Source organism: Vespa mandarinia, chromosome 16 (assembly GCF_050613455.1).
Source record: "Vespa mandarinia isolate Hongniang chromosome 16, ASM5061345v1, whole genome shotgun sequence".
Classification (NCBI taxonomy): Eukaryota; Metazoa; Arthropoda; class Insecta; order Hymenoptera; family Vespidae; genus Vespa; species Vespa mandarinia.
In genome coordinates this window covers 389281-415284 of record NC_140825.1, presented here as the reverse complement: position 1 = coordinate 415284, position 26004 = coordinate 389281, and the positions used below count along the sequence as shown (strand labels likewise).

Genomic DNA, 26004 nt, shown 5'->3' with positions numbered 1-26004 from the left:
TTAGTAGCAAATCGACACGGAAGCCTTTAAACGTACCCTTTGAACTTTTCCATCCATCCGTCTATGATAGCCAAAGGGAGCGGGGGTGGGAAGAAAAAATGAAAAAGAAAGGGGAATTGATTCGATCGTTTCTTTTAGTCGTCGTTCTCGAAAACAACATGGATGATTTGAAAAAGATCGTTTCGTTCGATGTTTGCCCCGAGCGTTGATACCGAGTGTTGATAAAGAACGAGGAACGGACTAATCCTATAAAGTATCCATCTACACGTGGCTGTACGGACTTACATAAGAAATAACTTATTATCCGCGTATCTACGTAGACACGTAACAACGTAAGTACTTAAACGTGCCTGCGTGTTGTTGCGTTAAAGCAGAAGGAAAAGGATCCTGTCATTCCATTTTTACGATCCTCGCGAAATCCGTGAACCTTGACTCTCCCGCTTTCACGCACACGTTAGAAGTGATAAACGAGAGGTGTCCCGGAGTAGGCGCATCGCGAAAGCTGATTACGTGGATCGTAGAAATCCTTCGTTCAAGTTTCTATGGTTGTGTTTCTTTGAAAAAAAAAAAAAAAACAAAAAAAAAGGAAAGTAAAAGATAATAAATAAAAATACAAAATAAGAAAAGAAGAGATATATTCGTCGGGCTATCTTCTGTCGCGCGATTTTTTCTCCAACCTCTCGACGATGCGGATTAGCAAAATATTCTTTTCTTCGCAAAATTCTCCGCTCCATTCCATTTCCGAGCTTTCGGGACATCAGCGAGAATCCCTCTTTTGTGGTAACAAAAAATCTCCGAAAGCTTAGCGCCGAAGAGAGAGAGAGGGGGGTGAGGGAGGGGGAGACGAGGGAGAACACGATTGCATCTTTTAGTGCCGGGAGAGCAGTCGAGATAACCGAGCATCAATGAGATTATTAAAGGAGCGTAGAACGGTCTGACTTACGGTTATTTCTTACCCTCATCAACGAGCACGGCTAATCTGAGTTAAGTGCGCTCGTTAAAAAGGGAAGTGGCAACGATGTTGGTGGCCTCCGAAAAACCACGAAAATTTCCAATCATTTTCCCGGTTACGTCCAAGAGAAATTGAGGAAAGATCCGTCTGATATTTTTTCTTTCTCTTTTACCATATCGTACATGTAGATATACGTTTCGATTTTTTTGCTTTTATTTATATAATGACTTGATATCACGATTGCCACGAAGAAGAAAAGAAAGAAATGAAATTTCATTCTATGCTCATGTGAAAAAACGTGATCAATAATTCGGGAAGTATTTAACGGAGAAAGCGTTGACCTCGTGATCCACGGGAGGGCACGTTCGAGAAGAAAGATAGATTAGATGCGATGTAAATCGATCTTCTTAACGCTCACGTAAGGCGATTTCTCGGCGCTTTCTCGTTAAAAATAAGCGAGCTCTTTAAAAGCCGATCGGGGATCGTCGCTCGGCACCAAGCCCAACGTAAATGGCGTTAGAATCGTAAGAGATTTCTCGCACGATTATTAATTTCGCGAAATAATAAGAGCGTCCTGAGTAGAGATTACGCCGATTCGATGCGCCAACGTTTTACTACTCGGACGGGTAATTGCTTGCGTTTCTCGAGAAAAAGATATATTTAACGTCGCGAAGTCCACGTTTCAGGGAGAAAAAGGGCAAGGAGAAAAGTTAGAGAGGGAATGGTAGGTATAGTGGGATACAATCGACAAGGGACGTCCACCGAGAGGTCAAACCGATGGCACCACGAGTATATATATATGACAATTATTAAGAAGGCGTGTTTCGACGGTCGTTCACGGTTCATTGACTGACCTCTTGCTTCGAAACCCACTTCCTTGAACCATTTAATTATCTCTTCGGCCCATACCCTCGCGAAACTTTCAGCGACCGTTTGGTTCCTATTTCATTCGCGATCTGTCCGTTCTAGATCGTGTCTCGATCTATTTAGGATTCTTCCTTGAATCTAAAGGGTTATCCCAAAGTATTATTGCGATGTATTATTATTATTATTACAATGTTAATTATCTATTATCGTTAGAATATTAATTAGTTCGGATTATCTTCAGACAGGACGAGCGATCTTCAGGCAGGTCGGACGATTACGTTTCTAATGCCGTTCGAGACGCGACGTAATCGGCCGATTACCGACACTTCGAAAGTATTAGATAGCCGGTCCCTTTCTGCGTTTCGCTACAACTCTGACAAAAAGTCAATAGAGTTAAGTTTCTTTCAATATTGATATTCCCGTAGAGTCCCACGTACTCGTGTATTTGCTCTTGGTTGGCTGTTAAAACGCGTTTAACGCGTATTGATACAACGAGATAACTTGCCACGTGTAGTGCGATGAATGAACAAGTTTTATGAATGAAATTTCGTTCGCCTTCGTTACGTTTGAAAATATATAATAATATTTCTGAGAAAACGCGCGTTTCGTCTGTCTCTCGATGATCGATGACATCGAAAGATAGACGTCTAAAAGGGCACGGGAGAAGTTGACATCGTTGCTTGCGAAGTAATTTAACGTTACGATCGGTCACGCTGCGTCTGCTCGCCCAGCTGAACAGAAATTACTCATTTTACGCCACCGATGATGTAAACCTCTTCGTATAACGACTCTGCCTTGCTTTACGCTAGAACGAATGCGAGCGGTAATTGCGACGGTTAGTCACCGCTTAACGACGCCATTCAATTAGGTGATTTACCGCGGACTCTAGCCTCTAATCATTGATTAATGTGAGAATTGGCGAAGGGCCTAATTTTTGTTTTTCGATATAACTGTTAGAATAGAAACTTCTGGTGGTATCTTTGGGAGTGACTCATTCTCAGAAAAATTCACGGCGAATTTTAATTTCGTTCAAAGCATCTAAGAAAAGATTCAATGAGGCATACGTTAACGACTACTAAACCTTCTCCTAGATCCTTTAGTCTATGGCAAATCGTGTCGTCTCTCTCCCTCTCTGTCGTATGTCGGTCGCTTCTTATAGGCCGTGTTTTATGCTCACCCGCATCGTTTTACGTGGCATTATCGTCGCATTATGCGCCGCATCGACGATGCCAATCCGCGATCTAACGAGACTGCTGGCGAGCAAAGGCGCTCTTTGGTACCAACAAGCAGATGTTCCGAACGCGAACGAGACTAGATGGATATCAACTTTTACTGTCTTCTTACTCCCTACACGGAAGTCCATGCAAAGTGCTCTTTCTCCCACGGTAGTAAAAAGAGAATCGGTATAAAAACGAAGATTTACATCTGTCGTTATACCTCGTGTGCGAAGAAACACGCTGAAGGTCTTCCTTTTCGAAAAAACGAAGAAAGTAAAAAAGCTCCGAGGGAAGAAGTTTCTCTTTGAAGCTCAACATTGCTATTCGCTAATGTACGTCACGTTTCTCACGTAGGCCACGGTGCTCGATTAACGCACGCGAGCTCCCCCCTCTCCAATTTTAAAAGTCCCCTCGATGAGAGAGCCAACCTCGACGCAATATGGATAATGGCAGCCGGTCTTGCTTACATCGGATTTCTCGCATCCCTCCACCCGTCGTTATCTCGCGACTTTGTCATGCTTTATCCTGCCGTTGGTATCCTTCGTTTTTAACGCATTCGCCACACTTTTACACGAGTTTTAATACCAACGAATAAGAGAAAGAGGTGGGTAAACACCTCTCGAGATTAGATTTTCGTCGCGCTAAAATCGTAGAGAATTGTAGTAGTAAGGTCGAGCCCCTTCCATCGAAGGAGATAGTAGACACGAGAAGAAGGTAAGTATCCCAGCAAAGGTGGCTTGAATAAGGGGCCACTTATCGCAAAATGTTAGCCCGGCATGAAGGTTCTCACGGGCAGTGCTGGTAGACTACTCTTCCTCTCTCTCTCTCTCTCTCTTTCTCTCTCTCTCTCTCTTTCTCTCTCTCTTTCTCTCTCTCTTGTTTGCCGACCCACGCGACCCCAAGATTCTTCCCGACGTCCCGTCGAGTAGCACGAAACAAGACGTTCAGAGTTGGATAATAAATTTCGCTCGGTCCTGTGTTGCAGCATCATATAAAATTAAGGCACGGAAGGCATCGTCGGCAGCACGGTGAGAGCTATCTACCGAGCAGCTTCGTTCTTGAAACGGACGAGCTAGAAAGAGGAAATTGGGGACCATGGTCGATGCCCAGCTCCTGTTCGCGATCCTGCGGCGGTGGCGTCGCTCATCAGACCAGGCAGTGTCTCGACGTAGAGTGAGTCTTACGCTATCTCTCTTCTTCTCTTATTTATTCTATTTATTATGCTTGAAAGATGAAGCCCATTTATCTCGATTGAATTCATTGTCACGAGAGGACTACTTCAGACCCGATAAATGGAAAAGGGTTCCGCGTCTTACCGTTCGATCGTCTGACAAAAGTACGTTAAGAAGCTATTTTCTACGATTACAAATATTTTCAAACTACGATATATACATATATATATATATGTGTGTGTGTGTGTACGCGCGTGTGTATATCGTGTTAACGAGACACTCCGTCTTTAATAAAATCGTCATGTACTACATTTTATTGGCTTTCATTTATATCGCAAGAACACTCGCTTAAGTGCTTGCTTGGTGTAGCTGAGAATATCGAGAAACTATTTATGATCCATATAAACGTAGCATTCGATAAAGATAGGAAATAACGACCGCGCGCAAACAGTCAAAAAACGAGAAAGAGAGAGAGAGAAAGAGAAGGAGAGAGTGGAATGGGGGAGTTCTCGCTGAACGATAATCGATATTGTATAAACATTGGACCGTTCGAGATCGTAAAGCAATGCTCGTCGGGATAGAGTTTATTTAGATCATTTTTCCGATGGCCGAAAAAAAAAGTTCATTAGCTTCGTGGAAACTTGTTGAACGGCCGAATCCTGACCGAGTGTAAATTCACGATTAGAGATGCAAACGCTAGGAAGTACGAGCGCTTGAGGATTCGAGTAGAGAATTAACGACGATTACGAGATCAACCCGGTCACGTAGACTGTGTGAGTCGAGAGGAAACGTGCATGCTCGCCATGCATGTCATCATTATCGTCGATCTTGAAAAACTTTGCGAATGGCGGATGCTCGTAATCGGGACGAACATCGATCACTCTTACCAGCATTTCCTTCTATACTTTCTAAGTAAATAGTTTCTACAGAGACGAGATGATCCACCGTGTACAAGAATTACTTTTTGACAAATCGAACGATCGAATATTTTTCCGTCTTCTTCTTCTTACTTTTTCATCAAACGATTTGCGATATCAGAACACGGCTCATTAAACATTTAACTCGAATCTCGAAACCAGACCAACAGATTGGATCTTATGGAAAAATAAGAAAACAACAAAAAAAAACATTCTCCCTAGATAATACGAAAAAGTGTCCTTTTTCTTTTTAACAGCGAGAACGGATATCAGAGATGCACGGGTTCCTCGAGGAGATTCTTTTCTTGTAATGTTCAGGTAAGTCAAATTTTATTTTACTTTCCATCAAGATCGTATACGTTTATCGGAACAATTTCTTATACTGATATCACGATAGGATTCAATATTAGCGGTGTGTCAACTTTTTAAATAGCCAACATTATTCTTCATTGTAGCGCACTTTTTTCTAATGAAAAATCCTCTTCGTATAATTCTGCCAAATGAGAATCAAATGCGCGGTATTAACGTACTGTAACCTTTGATCTTCCAATGGGACCGATCGTTACACGCGTAGCTAAATTGAATCGCTAAAGCAGGCTTCCAAGTTGTTGTCATGTTTCTTTATTTTTCGATTTCTTTTCGTAGCGAACAACTTTTTCCTTTCGAACGTCAAACAAATCTCTTTTGTTTTGAAGTGCTCCTTTGAAAAATCTTTGTTAAAAACGAAAATAAAAGAAAATAAAAATAAAGAAAGAAAGAAAGAACACGCTGAGAAAAAATAATTTATTATAGAAAATCCGAGACGAAAAGGTCGGTCACATTCGTTATCCCGGACATCGCGTTTCGGAGTCGCGCTTTCCGCGCGTAATTTTTTTCTCCAACGCGTTCCTTCCTGCATTATCCCCAGGCCCTTTTCCTTCCTTCCTTCCTTCGTAGCCATCCACACCGACAAGGTTTCGTTCGGTCCGCAAGAAATCTCTCGCCATAAATCCTCCGGTATCCACGTACGTGGTACCAGTCCCAGCGGGACTATCTTTTCTTCCTTTTCCTTAGGTTCCACTCGATTTATCGACATTACATTGCCCCACGACCCTCTCCCCGACAGCAGGACTGCCCGATATATATATATATATATATATATATATACACATATATATATATATATATATATGTATATACATATACATATATGTATATGCATGTATATATGTCATCCATCTAATTTCTGCAAACTGTTCCCGAATTCTTAAACGTCTTCTCGCGAGAAAACGCGCAAGAAGATGGACGTTGAACAAAAGCGATCTACGATACTTGCAGGCGTGTCCAGGCGAGCCGAAAGATTTCCGAGCGGAGCAATGCGCGGAATTCAACAATGTTCCCTTCGAAGGAGTGATTCACGAGTCAGTATATAATCGATTATCTCTAAACGCCGATTAGTTGCATAATAAAGATTAAACGCATTAGTTTGTCCATTTCTTTATTCGCAGCTGGATCCCGTACACGGGCAGTCCGCACAAGTGCGAATTAAATTGTATGCCACGAGGAGAAAGATTTTTCTATAGATACAAAGTATCCGTAACCGACGGAACGCCATGCGAGATCGAGAAAAACGATGTTTGCGTCGAAGGCAAGTGTATGGTGAGTTTCTAATCGTTTGTATTTCGAACTTATTCGTTCGATGACGAAACAAGACGATTACAACGTCATATTTTTTTTCTTATCAGCCGGTCGGATGCGACATGATGTTAGGCAGCGATGCCAAAGAGGACGCTTGCAGAGAATGCGGAGGCAACGGTACCGACTGTAACACAATTCAAGGCTTATTCGACAATGACGACTTACAAGTTGGTACGTATATAATTTATTTTTTTTTCATCCCCGGGATAGTCCTCTTAATCGCCGATACTTATTTTAGGTTACATCGATATTTTATTAATACCAGAGGGTGCTACTAATATCGTAATAAGAGAGCTGGAACCTTCGAACAATTACTTGGGTGAATAATAATAAACATATATGAGACTCGGCGATAAGTCGATAAGTTCGATAAAATTGATAAATTTCTTCTTCTAGCCATACGAAATACATCCGGTCATTATTACCTGAATGGCAACTGGAGAATCGATTTTCCACGTAGTCTGAGATTCATCGGTACGATCTTCCATTATTCAAGAGAGCCACAAGGTTTTTCTGCTCCGGACATTATCACGGCACTCGGGCCAACCACCGAACCGATTTACGTTGTCGTAAGTATCCTAATAAATTATCTACTTGGACGATAACAAAGATTCTATAATACGAGTCGTTGTCGTTTCTCTTGCAGTTGCTCTATCAAGATCATAACGTTGGTGTTCATTACGAATACAGTATACCCAAGAAACTCTCGACGCATACGGACGCCGATAGTTACACATGGATCACCGAAGAATTTTCGAGCTGTAGCACTAGTTGCGGAGGAGGTGTGACATTTTTATCATTGTACTATTCTCGGCGCAATACTTTATTCATCATATACTTCATCTCGGCGCAATACTTTATTCGAAATTCGATCGTTCAGGTTATCAGTCCAGAAGAGTAGCGTGCGTTCGAAGACGAGACAACCAACCGGTAGACGACAATCTTTGCGATCCACAGCTCGAGCCAGAGGATACGCAAACCTGTAGCGAGGAACCCTGTCCAGCGGAATGGGTGGAGGGTGAATGGGGAGAGTGCAGCAAGCATTGCGGCAATGGCGGCTTACAAACCAGGGAGATCAAGTGCGAACAGGTTGTAGCCGGTGGAATACGTTCGATCGTCGACGATTCCCAATGCGTAGAAAAGCTCGGACCGAAGGGCCCAACCACACAGGAATGCAACGAACACGTTGACTGTCCACAATGGCATCTCGGACCGTGGAAACCGGTATATTTTTTTTTTTTTCATAACGCCCATCATTAGTATCTAATAGTTATTATTCTAAGGTAGAAAACTCGAAGGGGAATGTCGCGTCCGTGAATTTCCTTCTTTTTTTTCTCTTCTTTGTTCTTTTTTTGTTTCAATATTTATTCGTTTAGTGCGACCATCTCTGTGGAGGGGGCAAACAGACGAGAAAGATAACGTGTTACGTCAAGAAGGACGGTAAGATCGAAGTGATGGATGAAAGCGCATGCGAGGGTGAAGTTCCCGAACGGGAGAAACATTGCGAATTGAGACCTTGCGAGGGCCTCGACTGGGTCGTTTCCGAATGGAGCGGGGTAACGGCACTTGCACATTTACTTGATTTCCATTATATCGTCTATCCGTCTATCCTATACGATCGTTCCGTAGTGCAACGATAAATGTGACCTCACTCAAGAGACGAGAACGGCTCATTGCGCCACTCAAGACGGCACCGTGCATCCGGACGACAAGTGCGATCTCGATAAGAAACCAGAACTTATCAGGGAGTGCGAAGATATCCAAAATTGCGAGTACCGTTGGTACGCATCGCAATGGAGCGAGGTAAACGATTAAAAATACTGATTTCGATCGTCGATGATTACTAAATGTTTTCTACTCGGGAGAATCTACCGAATATTTTGCTCTATTATCCTAGTGTTCGGCCAAATGTGGTACGGGCTTACAAACTCGAAAAGTATTTTGCGCTACTTTCGTGGACGACGCTTTGAAGAAAGTACCAGAGTCTAAATGCGAGCCTGATAAGAAATACGAGAGCGCGCAGAACTGTACAATAGAGCACGAGGAGTGTAAGGGCGAATGGTTCGCCGGTCCTTGGAGCAAGGTAAAAAGATTTTCTTTTTTTTCTGAATCCAAAAAAGGTCTCCTTATAATAATGTTTTTTTATATTGTGTTATTTTTAGTGTACGAAACCGTGCGGAGGCGGTGATATGTCTCGTAAAGTGATTTGCATGAAGGACAACGCGACGGCTTCGCTTGATAATTGTGATATCAGTACGATAATGTTCGCGAAAGAGAGTTGCAATGAGCATCCTTGTGGCGAAGGTAATAAGAAAATGACAGGTATATGAGAGAAAATTTATCCTTGCATCATTTCTTTCCTTTCATCATTTCAAAATTTAGACGAAGTTATACCAGTTGAACCAAACAAAAGCAAAGCCCTGATGGAGCAGGAGGACGAGGAATGTGACGAATACGAGGACGAAGACTTCGTTACAGTCGGTTCTGAATTTGCAGTGAGCGTAAGTGATACTGAAGATTGTAGTACTTGATCGAATTGCGGACGTTTAATTCAATAAGAGAGAGCGAGAGAGAGAGAGAAAGAGAGAGAGAGAGAGAGAGAGAGAGAGAGAGAGAGAGCAGAATTAGGAAAGCATTCTTATAAAAGTAACTCGTTATTTATAATAGGGCTCCAAGTCCGAATACAAAGTAATCGAAGGCTCAACGAGTGTCAAGTTCACATCTTACAAAAACGAAGAAATCACTAATGACATGGACGAAATGATGTTCAGTGACGCTGGATACAGCAGAGGTGACATCTCTCCAGGAGACTTTGGGAGCGGTTACACCAGCAGCGGTTTCGGCAGTGAAGACGACTTTTTCAGTACATTATTTACCAGCAATCCCAGCTCCAAAGATTGGTCAACCGTAGAAGGAAGTGGCACTTCTCCCGACACCGAATCAGTTACCGTTGAAACGAGCGAGACTGGAGCCATTACGGAATTCGATGAAAGCGAAAGTACGGAAGTCTCAACGGAGTCTGGAGCTACGTTAGTATCGGAGTCTGTTACCAGCGAGCCTGTCACTCGGGTATCAAAGGAAGAAGATTCTGAAACAACTGGTGAGCTAAACGTCTTATCCGTCAAACAATAATTTCAAATGATATTTAAATTTTCCTCCGATATTCGTCGTAGAAACGTCATCGGACACGGGGAGTACCATCGAATCTGGTGCTACCGAGACACCACCGATCAACTCATCTGACACTACAACTGAATTAATTGAATCGACCGTGTCACTAAGCAATACGGAGGACTTCACCGATAGTACGTCTTCCGAACTAACAACGTCAAATCTTTCAACGGACAAATCAACGGATTTCACCGAATCTTCTGATCTCTTTTCGAGCATCGATACGACAACGTCAATGGATGTCACGGTCTCGTTGACGACAGGGTTTACGGATTCTACCGTATCTGGTGCAACGGATGTAACGGAGACTACAGTGACAGATTCTACGGAATCAACGGAACCTACAGAATCTACGGATACGACCGTGACAGAATCTACGGAATCGACCGTGACCGAATCGACAGAGCCTACGGAATCGACTGAATCCACGGCGACAGACACGACGGAGTCGACGGAGTCGACGGAGTCAACGGAATCCAAAGAAACGACAGAGTCGACAGAATCGACGGAATCCAAAGGAACGACAGAGTCAACGGAGTCGACGGAATCCAAAGAAACGACAGAGTCGACAGAATCAACGATCATTGAAAAAACGTCAGAAGCGATCAGCGAGGAAACTAGTTCTGTTTCTAAAGTCACGTCTGAATTACCAGGTAAATAAATGTTTATAAATGAGATATCATCATTTCGATAGGAAATGAAAAAATGTATTAAATGGAAGAATGTCCAAATTCTTTCAGAATCTGCGACTGCAGGATCGACCATGTTAGGAGTGGTGAACGAATATGATCCTTATACTGAGGGAACAACGGAAAACGAAAAAAGTACGGAAAGTACAATAACCGTGTTTGGTACGAGCGAAGCTTCAACACCGATCGAAACTGGTAGCACCGTAAAAGTCGAATTGACCGAGTCCGGTGCCACTATCGAAACTGGTATTACGACGGAGCTTGGATCCTCGGAATCTAGCACATTCGGGGAAACGAAAGAATCTTCTTTCACTACTGAAACCGAACAGACTATTGTTGAAACAACGGAATCAGGTGCTACAACTGAATCAGAAGTTAGCGGGGCAACCGATAATACGGAATCAAAAATTAGTGGGGCAACTGAAACAACGGAATCGGGAATGTCGATCGTTTCAGAAGTAACGACGGAATCGGGAATGTCGATCGTTTCAGAAGTAACGACGGAATCGGGAATGTCGATCGTTTCAGAAGTAACGACGGAATCGGGAATGTCGATCGTTTCAGAAGTAACGACGGAATCGGGAATGTCGATCGTTTCAGAAGTAACAACGGAATCGGGAATGACCGGTATATCCGGTTTAACAACCGAATCCGAAGGAACCAGCGAAGTTGCACCGACCGAGGAGACTGCCGTCTCTGGTCTAACGACATCGTCTGAAATAGAGGAAACAGAGTTCGATACTGAAAAAACCCATGGTAAGTATTATTTAGATAGCTGAAGAAAAAGCTGATTAGTATTACGTATTGTCGAAATGATATATCGTTCATTTCAGTTTCCGAGTTTTGGACAACGGTCAGTTCCGTGGAAACAACGCATAAATTAAAAAAATGCAAAATCTACAAAAAGAAATCTTGTAAAGTATCTAAATTTGGATGTTGCTACGATGAAATCACTCCGGCTAAAGGTCCATTCCACAGTGGTTGTCCAACACCTAAAACTTGCAACGAAACGAAGTACGGTTGTTGTCCCGATTTCGTTTCTCCAGCTACTGGACCCGATAACGAAGGTTGCCCTGATACTCATTGCAATGAATCACTCTTTGGATGTTGTCCCGATGGTATAAACGCAGCCGAGGGTAACGACTACGAAGGGTGCAAGAAAGCATGCAACGAGACGGAGTAAGTTTATAGAGATAAATTGACATTTAATAATTGACATAAAGCAAGTATTATTGTGAAACGTAATAGTCTAACATAATTCCCACAGATTCGGATGTTGTCCTGACAATGAAACACCCGCAGCCGGTAAAGATAATTTGGGTTGTTGCAACGTAACGGCTTACGGTTGTTGCGAGGATGGCATAAAAGCGGCCATCGGGCCGGATCAAGAAGGATGCAAGGAGGAAAAGGTGGAGGAGGTCACTTTAGAAACGACTACGGCCACGAAAGAATACGAGACCACGACCGTAGCTATCGAGGAAGATTGTGCCAATATGACTTATGGTTGCTGTCCCGATGGCATCAGGCCTGCTTCGGGAACAAATTTCGAGGGTTGTGGCGTTATCAATACGGAAAATTGCAGTGCCTCTTATTTCGATTGTTGTCCCGACAAAGTAGCGCCAGGTAAGAACGAAGAGAGAAAAAAAATGTGCACGGACACATCGCGATCTCGCGTTTAATTGAATTTAATGAAAACCATTTTCTCCCTAAGCGCTCGGTCCAAACAATTATGGCTGTCGAATGCCATGCGAGAATACGACGTATGGTTGCTGTCAGGATGGCGCGACTCCGGCTCACGGACTGAACGGGGAAGGTTGTTGCCTTACGACGCCTTACGGTTGTTGTCCTGACAACGTATTACCAGCACGCGGACCCGATCTATACGGATGTGGTTGCCAGTACTCAACATTTGGATGTTGCCCCGATAATTCAACGGCTGCACGTGGATCCAACAACGAAGGTTGCGGCTGCAAGTACACGACACACGGATGTTGCCCGAATCGATTCACACCAGCAACCGGACCTAATTACGAAGGCTGTCCCTGTTACACGTATCAGTTTGGATGTTGCCCGAATGGTATTACTATCGCTAAAGGACCACACGGCCAAGGTAATTGGTCGTATTATCGTTTAATATTAAATTACTTCGACGAATATTATTGTGCTAATGTCTCATTTAGGTTGCGGATGCGAGAATACAGAGTTTAAATGTTGCTCCGACGGCAGAACTCCGGCAAAAGGACACAACTTCGCTGGCTGTAGTTGCGATGCTTCTAAGTACGGCTGTTGTCCGGACGGCATCGAAGAGGCTCAAGGAGAGAGCTTCGAGGGTTGTCTAACTATACCTTCTACGCCCGGTGCCGCTTGCTCTATGGAAAGAGACAGGGGCCCTTGCCGAGAGTTTACGGTGAAATGGTTCTTCGACACGGAATACGGTGGTTGTTCGAGATTTTGGTACGGGGGTTGCGAGGGTAACGACAATCGTTTCAAGACTCAAGAGGAATGTAAAACGGTCTGCGTGGAACCCAAAGGACGAGGTATAAAACACCCATTCGTCGGCGATTCTTTACTATTTCCTTTTATATATTTTCTTTCGTCGTACGCATATATCGTACGCCCTTATCAATGATTGTCTTTGCAGACGCTTGCTTCCTACCGAAAATCAGCGGTCCATGCGAAAGTTATTATCCAACATGGTATTACGATCCTGGAAGAAAACAGTGCGGTCAATTCGTTTATGGTGGTTGCCTTGGCAATGCGAATAAGTTCAAGACAAAAGAGGAATGCGAAGAGCTCTGCGTCGTTCCCGATGACATTGGTATCGTATAAAATAGAAATTTTGCTGAAGTTTAAATCGAGGACTGATCTAACAATTGGGGGGAGGGGAGAGGGACCAGTAAGATCATCTTTCAGAATGAAGAAGTCGACGATTGTACGTCGAAGATTAATATATTTCTGGTTTGATCTTAGATCCCTGTGATCAGGCAAAGGAATCCGGTCCCTGCGGAGGCAATTTCACTAGATGGTATTATAACAAGACTCTGCAAACTTGCGAACGATTCAATTACGGCGGTTGCAAGGCAAACGACAACAACTTCCCAACGGAGCTCGCGTGTCATCAGCAATGCTTACAGCCTGGCCGAAGTCGCGGTAAGTTTCTATAATGACATTTATTGCGGTTACACCGGTATGAGATTGACTTTGAATTAGCGTCCACGAACGCGTTCGATACGATATTAAATATAATTCTTCGGGTTTAACATGAGTTATGGTGTAGAGTTATGGTAGTTGATGCATAACTTATCACGGGGATTCTTTTGAGGTTTTGAAACCAACTCGAAAAAATTAACTTTTCCAAATAGCTAAATATATTAAGGAGCTTATTATTAATCGTCGAAACGACGAAATAAAAGAAGAAAGAAAAAAATAAAGGAGCGGAAAGAAGCTTCGCATATTAAATCAGATACAATTATATCGGATATAAATAAGAATTCGTTTAGACAGAATGTCATCTAACGAAGAATCAGCATAGTCGTCAGCAGTAATCAATCAATTTTCCAGCGCCCCTAGCGGATGTGTGCGCCCTCGAGAAAGATCCTGGGCCATGTCCGGGCTCTGTATTGCGTTGGTATTACGATTCAAGCCGTCGTACTTGTAGTCGATTTGTTTACGGCGGTTGTAAAGGCAATGGCAATAAATTCCGTACGCGGGCTGCCTGCGAGCAGCGTTGTCCGTCACAAGGTATTAACAGAGAAAGAACAAAGAAAGACGACTCAAAGAGCAATCAAAAGAAAAGGAAAAGTAAAACAAAAACAAGCTTGTCGCTTAACGTGATCATCATCGCAATATCGTTGTCGTAATACCAGGTGTTGGCAGCTGATCGTACATAACTCATTTTTCTTTTCCATTCGCAATCATCGTACGTCCCATGGTGCTGGTGTTCTCTCAAATCTACGTTAGGACCATTTTGAAGTTAATCGATCGCAGCGTACACTTTGCAAAAGCTCACACATTCAACTGTATTATTAGATTTTAATTAACTAATAACGAAATGCTCGTTGAATGTGCATCGTACGGATACACTTTGCGTTAAAGATTTTGCTTGTTTTTCCTTCTTTATTCCCCGATCAAAGAGGGATCAATGATATTTAATGTTTGAATCGTTTGATGGTTATGGATCGTACTAACACTTTCGTTTGAAAATTTAACGAGAACTAACTTTGCATGCTGTAACGAATGCATTAACAGATTCTTGCTCTCTGCCACGGGCTGAGGGTAATTGCACGGAGAAGCAGTCTAGATGGTATTTCGATCAGTCAGAGAATCGATGCATGCCGTTTTATTACACGGGCTGTGGTGGAAATAAAAATAACTTCCCTACTATAGACGCATGTACGGCCGATTGTCCATCTAAAATCGGTAAGATTTTCTCTTTTCAATTGTCGCTTCTTCTAAAATATTTTTCTTATTTAAAAACGAAAAACAAAAAAAAAAAGAAAAATCTGCTTTGCACAATCCATCGATCAAAAGCCCAAGAACTTAGATCCGAGACGAAACGATAATCATTATCATCGTTGATATCTATAGAACAGGATGTCTGTCTCCTTCCTGCTCTTTTGGGAGAGTGCCATAATTACACTCAAAGATGGTACTTCGATTCGTACGAGCAACAATGTAGACAATTCTATTACGGTGGATGCGGTGGAAATCAAAACAATTTCGTCTCGCAAGACGATTGTAAAAATAGGTGCGAAATCACGGTTACGGCGGAACCACCTAAACAGGTCGGATTTAAAACAGGTAACGACGCAGCTCATTCTTTTCTTTTTTTTTTTTTCTTTCTCTTTTCCCTTTCATTCGAATAGATCGATAGAAGAAAAAAAGAAAGCACCATAACGATATTTACAAATTATTCTAGAATATTGTTTCTTGCCCAACTATCATGGTCCATGTAACGAGGATAAAATGAAATGGTTCTACGACAGCAAAGACGGTATTTGCAAAACGTTCGCTTACGGCGGTTGTCAAAGCAACGGAAACAACTTTGACACTCACGAGGAGTGCGAGTATCGATGCGGCCAAGTTCAAGGTATTCCTTTTCTTTTCGTCACATAATAAAAAAAAAAAAAAAGACAAAATACCATTGCTTCGTTAGTAAAGCGAATAATATGACATTTCGATTAAATGAATGTGACATTTCAGATCCGTGCGCTCTACCAAAAGTCGTTGGTACGTGCGACGGCATTGTCAAGCAATATTATTACGATCGTCGAGACGACTTTTGTCACGAGTTCGAATACAGCGGCTGTCAGGGCAACAAGAATCGTTTTCAGGACAGAGAATCTTGCGAGAGCAAATGCAAAATACAGCCGGCTGCGATTACAGAAAAAATTCAACCTACTACCATGGCAACTACCTCCCAAACTGAGATCGCGCCAAGTAGCTCAATTTGTCAAGCACCTGTGGACGCTGGACCATGTAACAATGACATTACCGCTTATTATTACGATTCTCGAACGAGCATGTGTCAAGCGTTCATATACGGTGGCTGCGAAGGGAACGCCAATAGATTCCAAACGGAAGAACAATGCGAACGTCTCTGCGGCAAATTCCGCGGACAAGGTAACTCGACGAAATGTTGTCCCTAAATGGCACATCTTAATAGGGCACATCCTACAAACATTTCTTTCCTCAACGAAATGACATTTTCTTCATAATTTAGAACGCGCATGCCTACAAATTTCAGATTTATGCAATCTATCGGTGGATCCGGGTCCATGCAGAGCCCGCTTCTCCAAATACTTTTACGATCAAAACATCCGTGCTTGTCGGCAATTCATTTATGGCGGTTGCGATGGTAACGCAAACAGATTCAGTACGATCTCGGAATGTGAGTCACTTTGCGTTCATCTCGAGGAACCTGCTCCCGTTGGAAACGACACCATTCTATCTCATTTAGGTAAGTTCTTAGAATTGTAATTCTCGTTGTATCGTGAAAATCAGACGATTCGGATCAAAGATAGGGTCTTACGTCGTTGTTACGTGATTATTTATTTACATCTAATCTTGCGATCAGCCATCTGTAAAGAACCAGTTGACAGTGGATCATGCAATACTGGTTTCTCAAAACGATTCTACTTCGACGAAGAATATCAAACCTGCAGAGCATTTATTTACACCGGGTGCGGTGGAAATCGCAACAGATTCAAAACCTTCGAATCATGCATTAACACTTGTCTTAGGAGTAAGTCATGATATAAATATAGGTTATACCACTTATGCTTTTACTTTTGCTTTTCCATTTTCTTTTCTCTTGGCTTAGTGACCGTAAATAGAGAAAAACTTTATCCCGCAGGAGTCATCCTTATAGCAATATCAATTGAAAAACATTTCTTTTTGGAACTATATAAACAAAGCTTTAAAATGTAACAATATCGTCGTAAGAGAATACGTTTATTTAAAAACATTATGTAAATATTTGTTATATACTCGCTGTATGTATTATTAATTCTTACACTTGCCTTTTCACAGATCCACCAAGCAATCAACTCCGATTAAACTTTTATTCCTACTTATTACTTATTTTCGTTTTACCTTTTACAAACTGCTGTAAATAAATTCGCACATGTTTATGATTATTCTTCTTTTTCTTCTTTATATATATATATATATATATATATATATATATATATATATATATATATATATATATATATACATAAGTTACCGAGGAAAGAAGGACCGACGAAAAGTATGACTTTGTTCCAGCTGACAACGAAATCGACACAAGTTCGGAAAAAGACACGAAAGATCCGTGCATCGAGGCACGGGAGGAATGCAATCTAATTCGTTGTCCTTACGGCAAGGAAGCGTACGTCGACGATCAAGACTGCGAACGATGCCGTTGCGTTGATCCGTGCAGAACGCAAATATGCCCTGAGGGAACAAAGTGCTCGATTACCTTGGTCCGTACTAAAGACGGAACCGAATACAATGGCGTTTGCAGATCAAGTAAGTAGAGTGACCATCGAGAAACGTATCGATGATTGTTAATCGAAGAAATATATCGTCAACATATTTCTCCTTTCAGCTATCAAATCTGGACGTTGTCCAACCGTATCGAACAGCACTAGGTGCGAACGCGAGTGCGAAACCGATGCCGACTGTACAGGAGAATGGAAGTGTTGCGACAATGGTTGTGGCACGTCTTGTTTGGAGCCAGCATTAGAGCAAGCAATAACAACGCCGTCGCTTTTCGTAACGCCACCTGTTACACCTCAGTACGGTGGCGAACCCGTAAGAATAGAACAACCTGAACAATCGCATGTTACCGGCGAAGAGGGTAGTTACATTACCTTGAAATGCGTAGCTACGGGTTATCCGGTTCCCATTGTAACTTGGAGGAAAGACACGACCCTGGTATGTCGTTTTTCGATCGGAGATATAAGTAGAAGAGGCTCGATAATTGATCGATCGATCCATCCTTTCCACTTTCGATAGATCGGTACTACGGAGAAAAGGCGTCGTATACTGGCTGACGGATCTCTTCAGATCATAAACTTATACACGATCGATAGAGGAATTTACATTTGTACCGCCGATAACAGCGTAGGTCCGCCAGTTAGGATAGAGTATCAAGTGGAGGTCACGGGTAAGTGAAAAACAAACCGACGAGGCGAGAACGGTAATCGTTAAATATTAAATTTATTTGAAAGTTATTTGAGGAAGATAGGCATGAAATCTTTATGAAAGGGGAATGGATTGTTACTAAAAATGAAGTGAAAGGACGATTCACGCGCGTTCTAACAATAATCCTCGACGCATTAATTTTACGATTAACTGCTCGATCTTTCTTACGATATTGAACGATTCTTTTACCTTTCACCCTCTAAGCGCCCTATGACGCACGCTATTTTAATTGCACATCGTAGAACCCAACGAACGTTCCGCGGCCATCGTTGGAGAAAAGAACGCAACCGTGACGGTGACAATGAATTCACCGTCCCTCCTTCGTTGTTACGCTATGGGTTGGCCGAGACCATCCGTCACCTGGTGGCGTGGCGATAACTTGCTTCCACTGAGTTCGGAGAATTATGAGCAAGACACTGATTACACCCTATTAATACGCTCGGTGACCCTGACTAATCTTGGTGTTTATACTTGTCAGGCTTACAACGGCATCGACAGACCAGCTTCTTGGTCTGTCACTTTGCAAACGATAGGTCCAATCTACAATATCAAACCGGAGTATAAGAGCTACATGAAATACATAGTCCTACCTCCAAAGAGACCGGTCACTGAAAAACCTCAGTATCCTTACAGACCCATTAGAACGCATTCACCTGATTATATCACATTTGCACCCGTTCAGCCTACAAGACCTCACATTCTTCGCGTTACGCCTATCGAAACTACGACTCTAACGACTCCCGTTATTTCTAAATTCAAAGGTGAGGCCTCCTTATTTCTCGATCTCTCTTTTTTCGTTTTATCCTTTTCATTTTAGCTCCTTTGCTTTTATACGCAAATTTTTTATTTTTCACGCACTGCTCGTGTCATGTGACGCATGCGCCTCACTGTTTGCTAATCGCTTATGTAATTATTATTTAGAAGGTATTTTGTTTTGTGGCCAATCACGAACGAGGTATTGTATTCTATTATCTTATACGACGCATAGCACAATTTTCTTTCAATTTGATTACTATTATTTTTTATTCGATTTAATTCATAACTCTCATATTTCTTTCGGACGCAGTACCGGTGAACGTAACCGTATCGGTAGGTCAAGCTCAATTTCCTGAAGGTAGCGACATCAGCATTGGTTGTGCCATTGACGGCTATCCAATACCACGAGTACTTTGGTACAAAGACGATAATCTCATTCAAACGAACAATCGAGTGAAAATATCCGGTAAGAAAGGTCGATGATAGGTGAAGTAATTGTATATTTTTACTTACATACATGCTTGACGAGTATCGATAACGCAATACCAATATAATTTTTTCATTGTAGAAGCAAACAGGCTTATAATCGCCGATGCGAACAAAGACGACTCGGGCCGTTATCGATGCGAGGCAACGAACGAATACACATCTGATTCTGACAGCGTAGATATACTCGTAGCTGGTAAGACAAAAAACAAACGTGAAAACTATCACACTTTGTATATTTTACTTTGCAAAATGAGAACAGTGATAAAAGAACGAAAAGCATATTCTTTTTTTTCTTCCTTACAGGCATATTTATTCATCCCAATTGTCAAGACAATAGCTTCTTCGCGAAGTGCGATCTGATCGTGATGGCGCGTTATTGCAGGCACAAGTATTACGCCAAATTCTGTTGTCGGTCTTGTACGGAGGATGGCCAATTGCCATCAAGAGGACCGCACCTCGATAACTTGAGAAGAAAAAGAATGATATTCTAAGATGATACTCGAGATTAATATCATATTCATTCGAGACGATGGACGACGATCGTAATCTTTCTTGATATGAACATTCACTGGCGAAAGTAAGAAATGAGAAAGGTATGATTATAACACGAGCACCTTCGCGTATCGCGTACGCTATGCAAATCGGCATTAATTCACTGCCAAAGCCTTAGAACGTCTATACATAGATATATAATATATACATATATACATACATACATACATACATATATATATATATATATGTATACAAAAAAAAACACACACACAGATATATACATATATTTACTGGAAAAATGATTGGAAGAACTTAAATGGTGCGAAGATGCGTGTGTACTCAAGAAAAATCATTCGTCGATCTTCTCGTCCAATCTTCCCCCTTCATTACTTTCAACTCTCTCTTCCGTTTCTTTCCCCTTCCCCCTACTTCTCTCTCTCTCTCTCTCTCTCTCTCTCTCCTTCTATCCATCCAACCGTCTGTCCATCCTTTTCTTCCTTTCAACTTTCTCATCCATGTATATACGGTCTGACGCTGAATACTAGTCCGACAGAGTTCGACGTAAGCGGATTTGATACTTCGAGTTTTGAAAAAAGGCATTCGGTGAAACCTTTGCGATTAACTATATAGTCTATAGTAGCTGTATGTATGTACGTCATAGCGTAATATCTCCTTGCAAGATTGTTTGCAAATATTCTTAGATTTTTATTTTAGGATATTACCGCGGCAACATATCCACGCGAACAGCCGTTGTAACGTTACAAAATCATTGATAATGAATTTTTCATAGTTTTCCTTATTTTATTTTGATTTTGATATAAACGACGAATACACTTGAACGTTAAAGTTTCGCTAGACGTACGTCGTGACAGAGAAAATCAAGAAGGGAAGGAACAATTTATCTGTGAAAATATAAAAATGATAACAGTGGGATGACTTCGCTGTGTCAACAAAATCTTGTAGGTATCTAGTTGTATGATGCATATTACGAGCGTTATGTTGTACAATATAAATAGTTGATTATACAATATATCGTTTATAATCTATTATATTGTTATTACTTATTTGTAACGAAGACACAAATGTTGCCATAACGTGGACCGGTCGAATAAGTAAAACAAGGATGCGACATTTTTCGCATGACTTTGGAAGAGATTTTTTTTCACATTGTAAACGAATAGAACCAGAGAAGAATAGAATTACAATATGTTGCATCTTTGAACCTACCTAAGTCGCACGCGTTTGCGTATTATCTCTTAAGAAATCTAAAATAAATTAATCAATCAGTCAATCGATCAGTCACAAATGTCTCTCGCAGAGAGACGAATAACGGTATTGCATTTATATTCGTTCCTTCTTGGCTATTTATTGTATTAGAAATCGCGTAATAACGATGTCATTCTCATTCCCGAGAGCATTAAAACGCGTTAGAGTATCGACGAGCGACCACCGAAACATACCAAGAACATTTATATACGCTGTTAAACCATAAGTTAATTAAAACAAGTAATTTTAACATACTCGGAATTGACGTTTCGCACGTACGATTTTAGAAGATCGAACGATCATTAATCGATTTTCGTCGTCATTTGGTTACGGTCAAAGAAGAGTGCCTTATTAGATGTCTTTAGAGGAAGAAGAAAAAAACAAAAAAAAAAACAAAAAAAAAAAAGAAAAAGAAAAAAATAACAAAAGAGATGAAAGAAAAAGAAATGAACAAATAAAAAAAAAAAAAATGAAACAATAAGAAAAAGAAAGAATATCCAGGAAAGAGAGTATTAGGGTATATAATTTATATGCGTGTATCGTTATGTAAATATATATTATGTGGTATGTTGCAGCGACAAAACGTAGTGGATACGATATATTGCGTTACGATATATTAAACGATGAATTAAAAACGATAATTCGTTTATCATCGAATACTCTTCTCTCCATATCATTCTAGATACGACCAAAACGAGTGCGCGCATTTTTATTAATCCAAAAATTGTTAGCGAACGTTGTTAGATTTTCTTATATCCAATAGAGTTGAAAGAGTCGAACTAAAAGAGGTTGTATAATCGGTAAAATAATAACTGCAAAGAGATCAAACTTTGTCGATAAGAAAAATAATACAAAGGATAAAACGTAAATGGATAAAATAAGTATGTGAAAGGATAATGGTAAGACGTTAACGCGTACAGTTATTAGTTCGTCTTTTAACGTAAGTAATTTATGATATTATCGTGTTATTTACGTATCGTCGAGCGTGTAAAATTCATATCATACTCACTCTTTTAATAGCATTGTTACGCATAAATGTACATAACTCTTACTCTCGGATTATAAATCTTTTATATAGATCTTTGACGGACTTAATCCTCTTGTGTTTATTATTAAATCCGAAGGGAATGATCGTGATGTAACGTGTATTATTAATTTCTGCATTAGAAACAACTTATTGTGGTTACGATAATAATCTGGAACATTCCTCGCATTTATTAACCATAAGACGAATAAATATATATATACATATACATATATATATGTATATATATTTGATGGATCGTTATCATCATCATCATCGCATACGTAAATAAACACAAGCGCATACATGCCTATGCGCTTGCATGTATGTATTCTCATCCGAGAAACTCTCTCTCTCTCTCACTCTCGCTCTCTCTCTCTCTATCTCTCTCTCTCACTCTCTCTCTCTCTCGCTTTCTCTCTGTCTCTCTCTGTCTCTCTCTCTCTCTCTCTCTCTGTCTCTCTCTCTCTCTCTCTCTGTTCGGATATAAATAAATTTATTCTTTCTATTCTTCTTAATAAAAGAAAAAAAGAAGATTATCCTCTTATTTATAATGCAATCCTGAGACATTGGCAATAAAAAGAATCCCATCACGATCGACGCTACGGATTTCAATAAAATACAAAAAAGCTTATGGTTATTTGATAGGAAATATTTGCCAAAAAGTTAATTTTACTCGGAATACTATTGTCACGTATAACGCTCTTTAATGATAACGATTATAAAGTGAAAGATAATATCCTGATGATTAATATCCTGATTTTAAGAAAGAAAAAAAGAAGAGAAGAAAAATAATAAAGAGTAGACAACCAATGTGACTATTACAAACATTATGTGGACAATAATATAACATAATATAGCATAATATAATACAATACAATACGATACAATATAATAATAATAATAATAATAATAATAATAATAAAAATAATAATAATAATAATAATAATAATAGTAATGATAATAATAATAATAGTAATGATAATGATGATGATAATAATAATAATAATAATAATAATAATAATGATAATGATAATAGTTTTTAATATCCTTAAATACATATACATTAGTTTTACGAAAATACGAATAATCTTCTTTCTTATTTTTCGAGCAAGGAAAAACGAAGGCAGACACTCCCGCGCAATTTAAAGAAACTTTAACTTTATTTTATTATTGTATATCTGTTGATACAATATAAAAGAGTATTGTATTGGCAGTCTGATAATTCATTGTTTCTTCGATTTTCTTCTTGCCTTCTTTCTTGCTCCATCGTGCATAAAGCTTGAATGCATTATAAATCTTTTATGATGTTCCTCTGTTAACATAGTCTTCTCTATTCTTTCAATAGCTATACGTTCGATCATGGAAAATAATTCAGAGTAAACGGCAATGCATTTTCGAAAGTCCTTCCTATCAAGACGATAAACTTCGCAAACTTCTACAGCAATCACAGACGCGACTCGTTTCTGATCAGGCGCTAAAAGTGCTATTTCTCCAAAATGAGCGCCATCATTCAGACGGCATATCTAAATTTAGTTTTAACATGTTGATCATTAAATAGAATCATAGATGTTTTTACCTCTTGTCCAGTTGCCGTCAAAATGGCGATAGTTCCAGTGGACAAAAAAAACATACAATTCCCCAGTGTGCCGGCCCTTATGATAATGTCATTTTGCAAGTACAATTCAAATTTCAAACTTTTAACGATAGACTTTAAAACGTCCTGAGGTATATTTTTAAAGAGTTTCACATTTTCGACCAACTGTCGACAAGAATGCATAGCGATTTCATCTCGTAATCGTTCTAAAAATACCTTATTATAATCAATAGATGTAACTTGACACTTAGACTAATATATATAAATGGTATAGCAAAAGATTACAATGGAAAAAAAACGTTTCTTTAATAACCTGAAAGATTGTTTAGAATATTTTTTTCACGAAAAAAACTATTCTTAAAGCGATGATTGTAGTACTCCAAAATCCGATTTTTCATTTGCAACGACAATTGTTTTTGTCTCGCATATGCTCCTATCTGATTAATTATCTCATTATATTTATTTTCCGCTGCTTTGCTATTTTCCATTATGTGTAGAAACATAACTGAGGTTAAAAAAGAATGTATAGACTGATGGATATATACGATCGAAACTCACTTATGATGTAACACTCGACGAATCTACCCAATATCATCAGTACGGTATTTAATATGACGTGAATATCGGCTTTCGGAGGGAAGACACCGTAGCCGCTCGCTAAAAGATTTTCCAATACTATAAAGAGAGCATGCTGAAATTTAACAACCAAACCTTCTTTTTCTATTCCTATCATCCAACAGTCGTCACATTCCTTGGGAAGAGAGAAAGAGAGAGAGAAAAAAAATCGATTCATGCTGATCAAAGTTCGCAAATCAATTTTAGTTGCTCACCGTTAATGGAATGTTGTAAAAATGTAACGTCAATATCGGCAAGAGATAACACAGGCAAGAGAACCATATAATCAAGTAAAATCCTAACATAAGTGTAGATATCAATTGGTAATAAGAGTGTTCCATCAGGAAATATTGATAAATATAATCGTTTAGAGTTGGATAACGTGTCAGTTTTAACAAGGGTAAGATATTTATCAATGTGATCGCGTGAAAGGAATCATTCCCTGGCAGTTTTCGCCAAGATAAAGTGATGTGATCGTACGGCAAGGAAGAAAGTATATCTACCAGAAGATATCCCTTTGAATATTTTCTAAAATAATAATTAGATAAATAAATGCACGAACAGTGTTTACTGTAAACTCATGTTAAATCGTACTTGATTATTTTCAATGGTCTCAATTCTACGCGCATATTTTTCTTATCATAATAACCGGTGATGCAAGTGACAATTATGTCCAACCAGCATATCGTATAAATAAATATATTAACTTTGTCCAAACGTAGTACCTCATAGTCCATAATGACAAATGATATCATAAAAGGTATTGTAAAAAAGGCTATTCCATAAATGACTATCATTAAAGTTTCCCATAAAAATCTAAGATAAAAAATATTCGCGTATGTGAGTCGAGCCAAAGGGGTGGATTAATTTTTCTAGAAAGTCTAAAAAGTTTTACTTGATATAACTAAATGGATGTATGATCCAACGATATTTCAGACGATCGTATTTTTTTCTTTCAACGTTTACTGCCGACGTATTGTCCATATATTGCATACATTTTGGTGTGCGTTTATCGATATTTGACCATCGGGACCTTAATTGCTTCCATTCCCACCAATTGGCGATTTTTCCCCAATCGTCCAATGACCTTAGCAATTCGCAAACGTGACCTTGCCCTTTTTGGACGTCAGACATCGTGAAATGTTTAAGGTTTCTTTATTCTATCGCGAAGGAATATCCCTAAGAAAAAGAGATTACACGTTTCAAGGATTATTATGTTCAAGGAGGTTATCGAAAACATCAGAAGCATTTCGATATATCGACTTTCAATTGATCCGAAAACGTAAATTCGTATACAACGTGTCTCGTGTAAAACGACCAATCTCATGAGATTACGTCAGGTATTATTTATTGTTACATGTTGAACCTTATTTAAAAAATATACGCATATACGTAACACTCTACCTGGACG

The 26004-nt window shown here is 40.0% G+C and overlaps 2 protein-coding genes across 7 annotated transcripts in view; one reads left to right on the top strand and one right to left on the bottom strand.

Moving 5' to 3' along the window:
• The window catches only part of Ppn (proteoglycan-like sulfated glycoprotein papilin), a 52330-nt gene extending 32013 nt beyond the window's left edge, over positions 1-20317 (top strand). For 2 of the 6 annotated variants that reach the window (XM_085661743.1, XM_035867413.2), the window contains exons 3-38: positions 4022-4209; positions 5383-5443; positions 6443-6525; positions 6613-6763; positions 6850-6973; positions 7041-7121; positions 7199-7371; positions 7449-7584; positions 7683-8026; positions 8179-8358; positions 8432-8605; positions 8700-8885; positions 8965-9106; positions 9185-9303; positions 9470-9902; positions 9976-10626; positions 10714-11418; positions 11496-11841; positions 11930-12285; positions 12374-12772; positions 12843-13199; positions 13304-13480; positions 13633-13812; positions 14224-14403; positions 15250-15462; positions 15581-15751; positions 15865-16284; positions 16409-16621; positions 16739-16906; positions 17431-17673; positions 17753-18081; positions 18163-18313; positions 18594-19112; positions 19418-19573; positions 19676-19789; positions 19900-20317. In XM_085661743.1, coding sequence (XP_085517869.1) covers positions 4022-4209; positions 5383-5443; positions 6443-6525; positions 6613-6763; positions 6850-6973; positions 7041-7121; positions 7199-7371; positions 7449-7584; positions 7683-8026; positions 8179-8358; positions 8432-8605; positions 8700-8885; positions 8965-9106; positions 9185-9303; positions 9470-9902; positions 9976-10626; positions 10714-11418; positions 11496-11841; positions 11930-12285; positions 12374-12772; positions 12843-13199; positions 13304-13480; positions 13633-13812; positions 14224-14403; positions 15250-15462; positions 15581-15751; positions 15865-16284; positions 16409-16621; positions 16739-16906; positions 17431-17673; positions 17753-18081; positions 18163-18313; positions 18594-19112; positions 19418-19573; positions 19676-19789; positions 19900-20087 — 8811 coding nt within the window. In that variant the 3' untranslated portion in view covers positions 20088-20317. Of the gene's footprint in view, positions 1-4021; positions 4210-5382; positions 5444-6442; positions 6526-6612; positions 6764-6849; positions 6974-7040; positions 7122-7198; positions 7372-7448; positions 7585-7682; positions 8027-8178; positions 8359-8431; positions 8606-8699; positions 8886-8964; positions 9107-9184; positions 9304-9469; positions 9903-9975; positions 10627-10713; positions 11419-11495; positions 11842-11929; positions 12286-12373; positions 12773-12842; positions 13200-13303; positions 13481-13632; positions 13813-14223; positions 14404-14910; positions 15082-15249; positions 15463-15580; positions 15752-15864; positions 16285-16408; positions 16622-16738; positions 16907-17430; positions 17674-17752; positions 18082-18162; positions 18314-18593; positions 19113-19417; positions 19574-19675; positions 19790-19899 lie in introns of all 6 variants that reach the window. The other 4 variants (XM_035867414.2, XM_085661746.1, XM_085661745.1 and 1 more) reach the window with 4 other exon arrangements.
• Positions 20318-23607: 3290 nt separating this feature from the next.
• Positions 23608-25727, bottom strand: LOC118442220 (potassium/sodium hyperpolarization-activated cyclic nucleotide-gated channel 1). Its single transcript, XM_035867564.2, has 7 exons — positions 25489-25727; positions 25188-25409; positions 24809-25121; positions 24537-24669; positions 24292-24483; positions 23961-24184; positions 23608-23907 (listed from the first exon to the last, which is right to left on the bottom strand). Exons 1-7 carry the CDS (start codon positions 25725-25727, stop codon positions 23608-23610), a joined length of 1623 nt encoding a protein of 540 aa, XP_035723457.2.
• Positions 25728-26004: the final 277 nt, after the last annotated feature.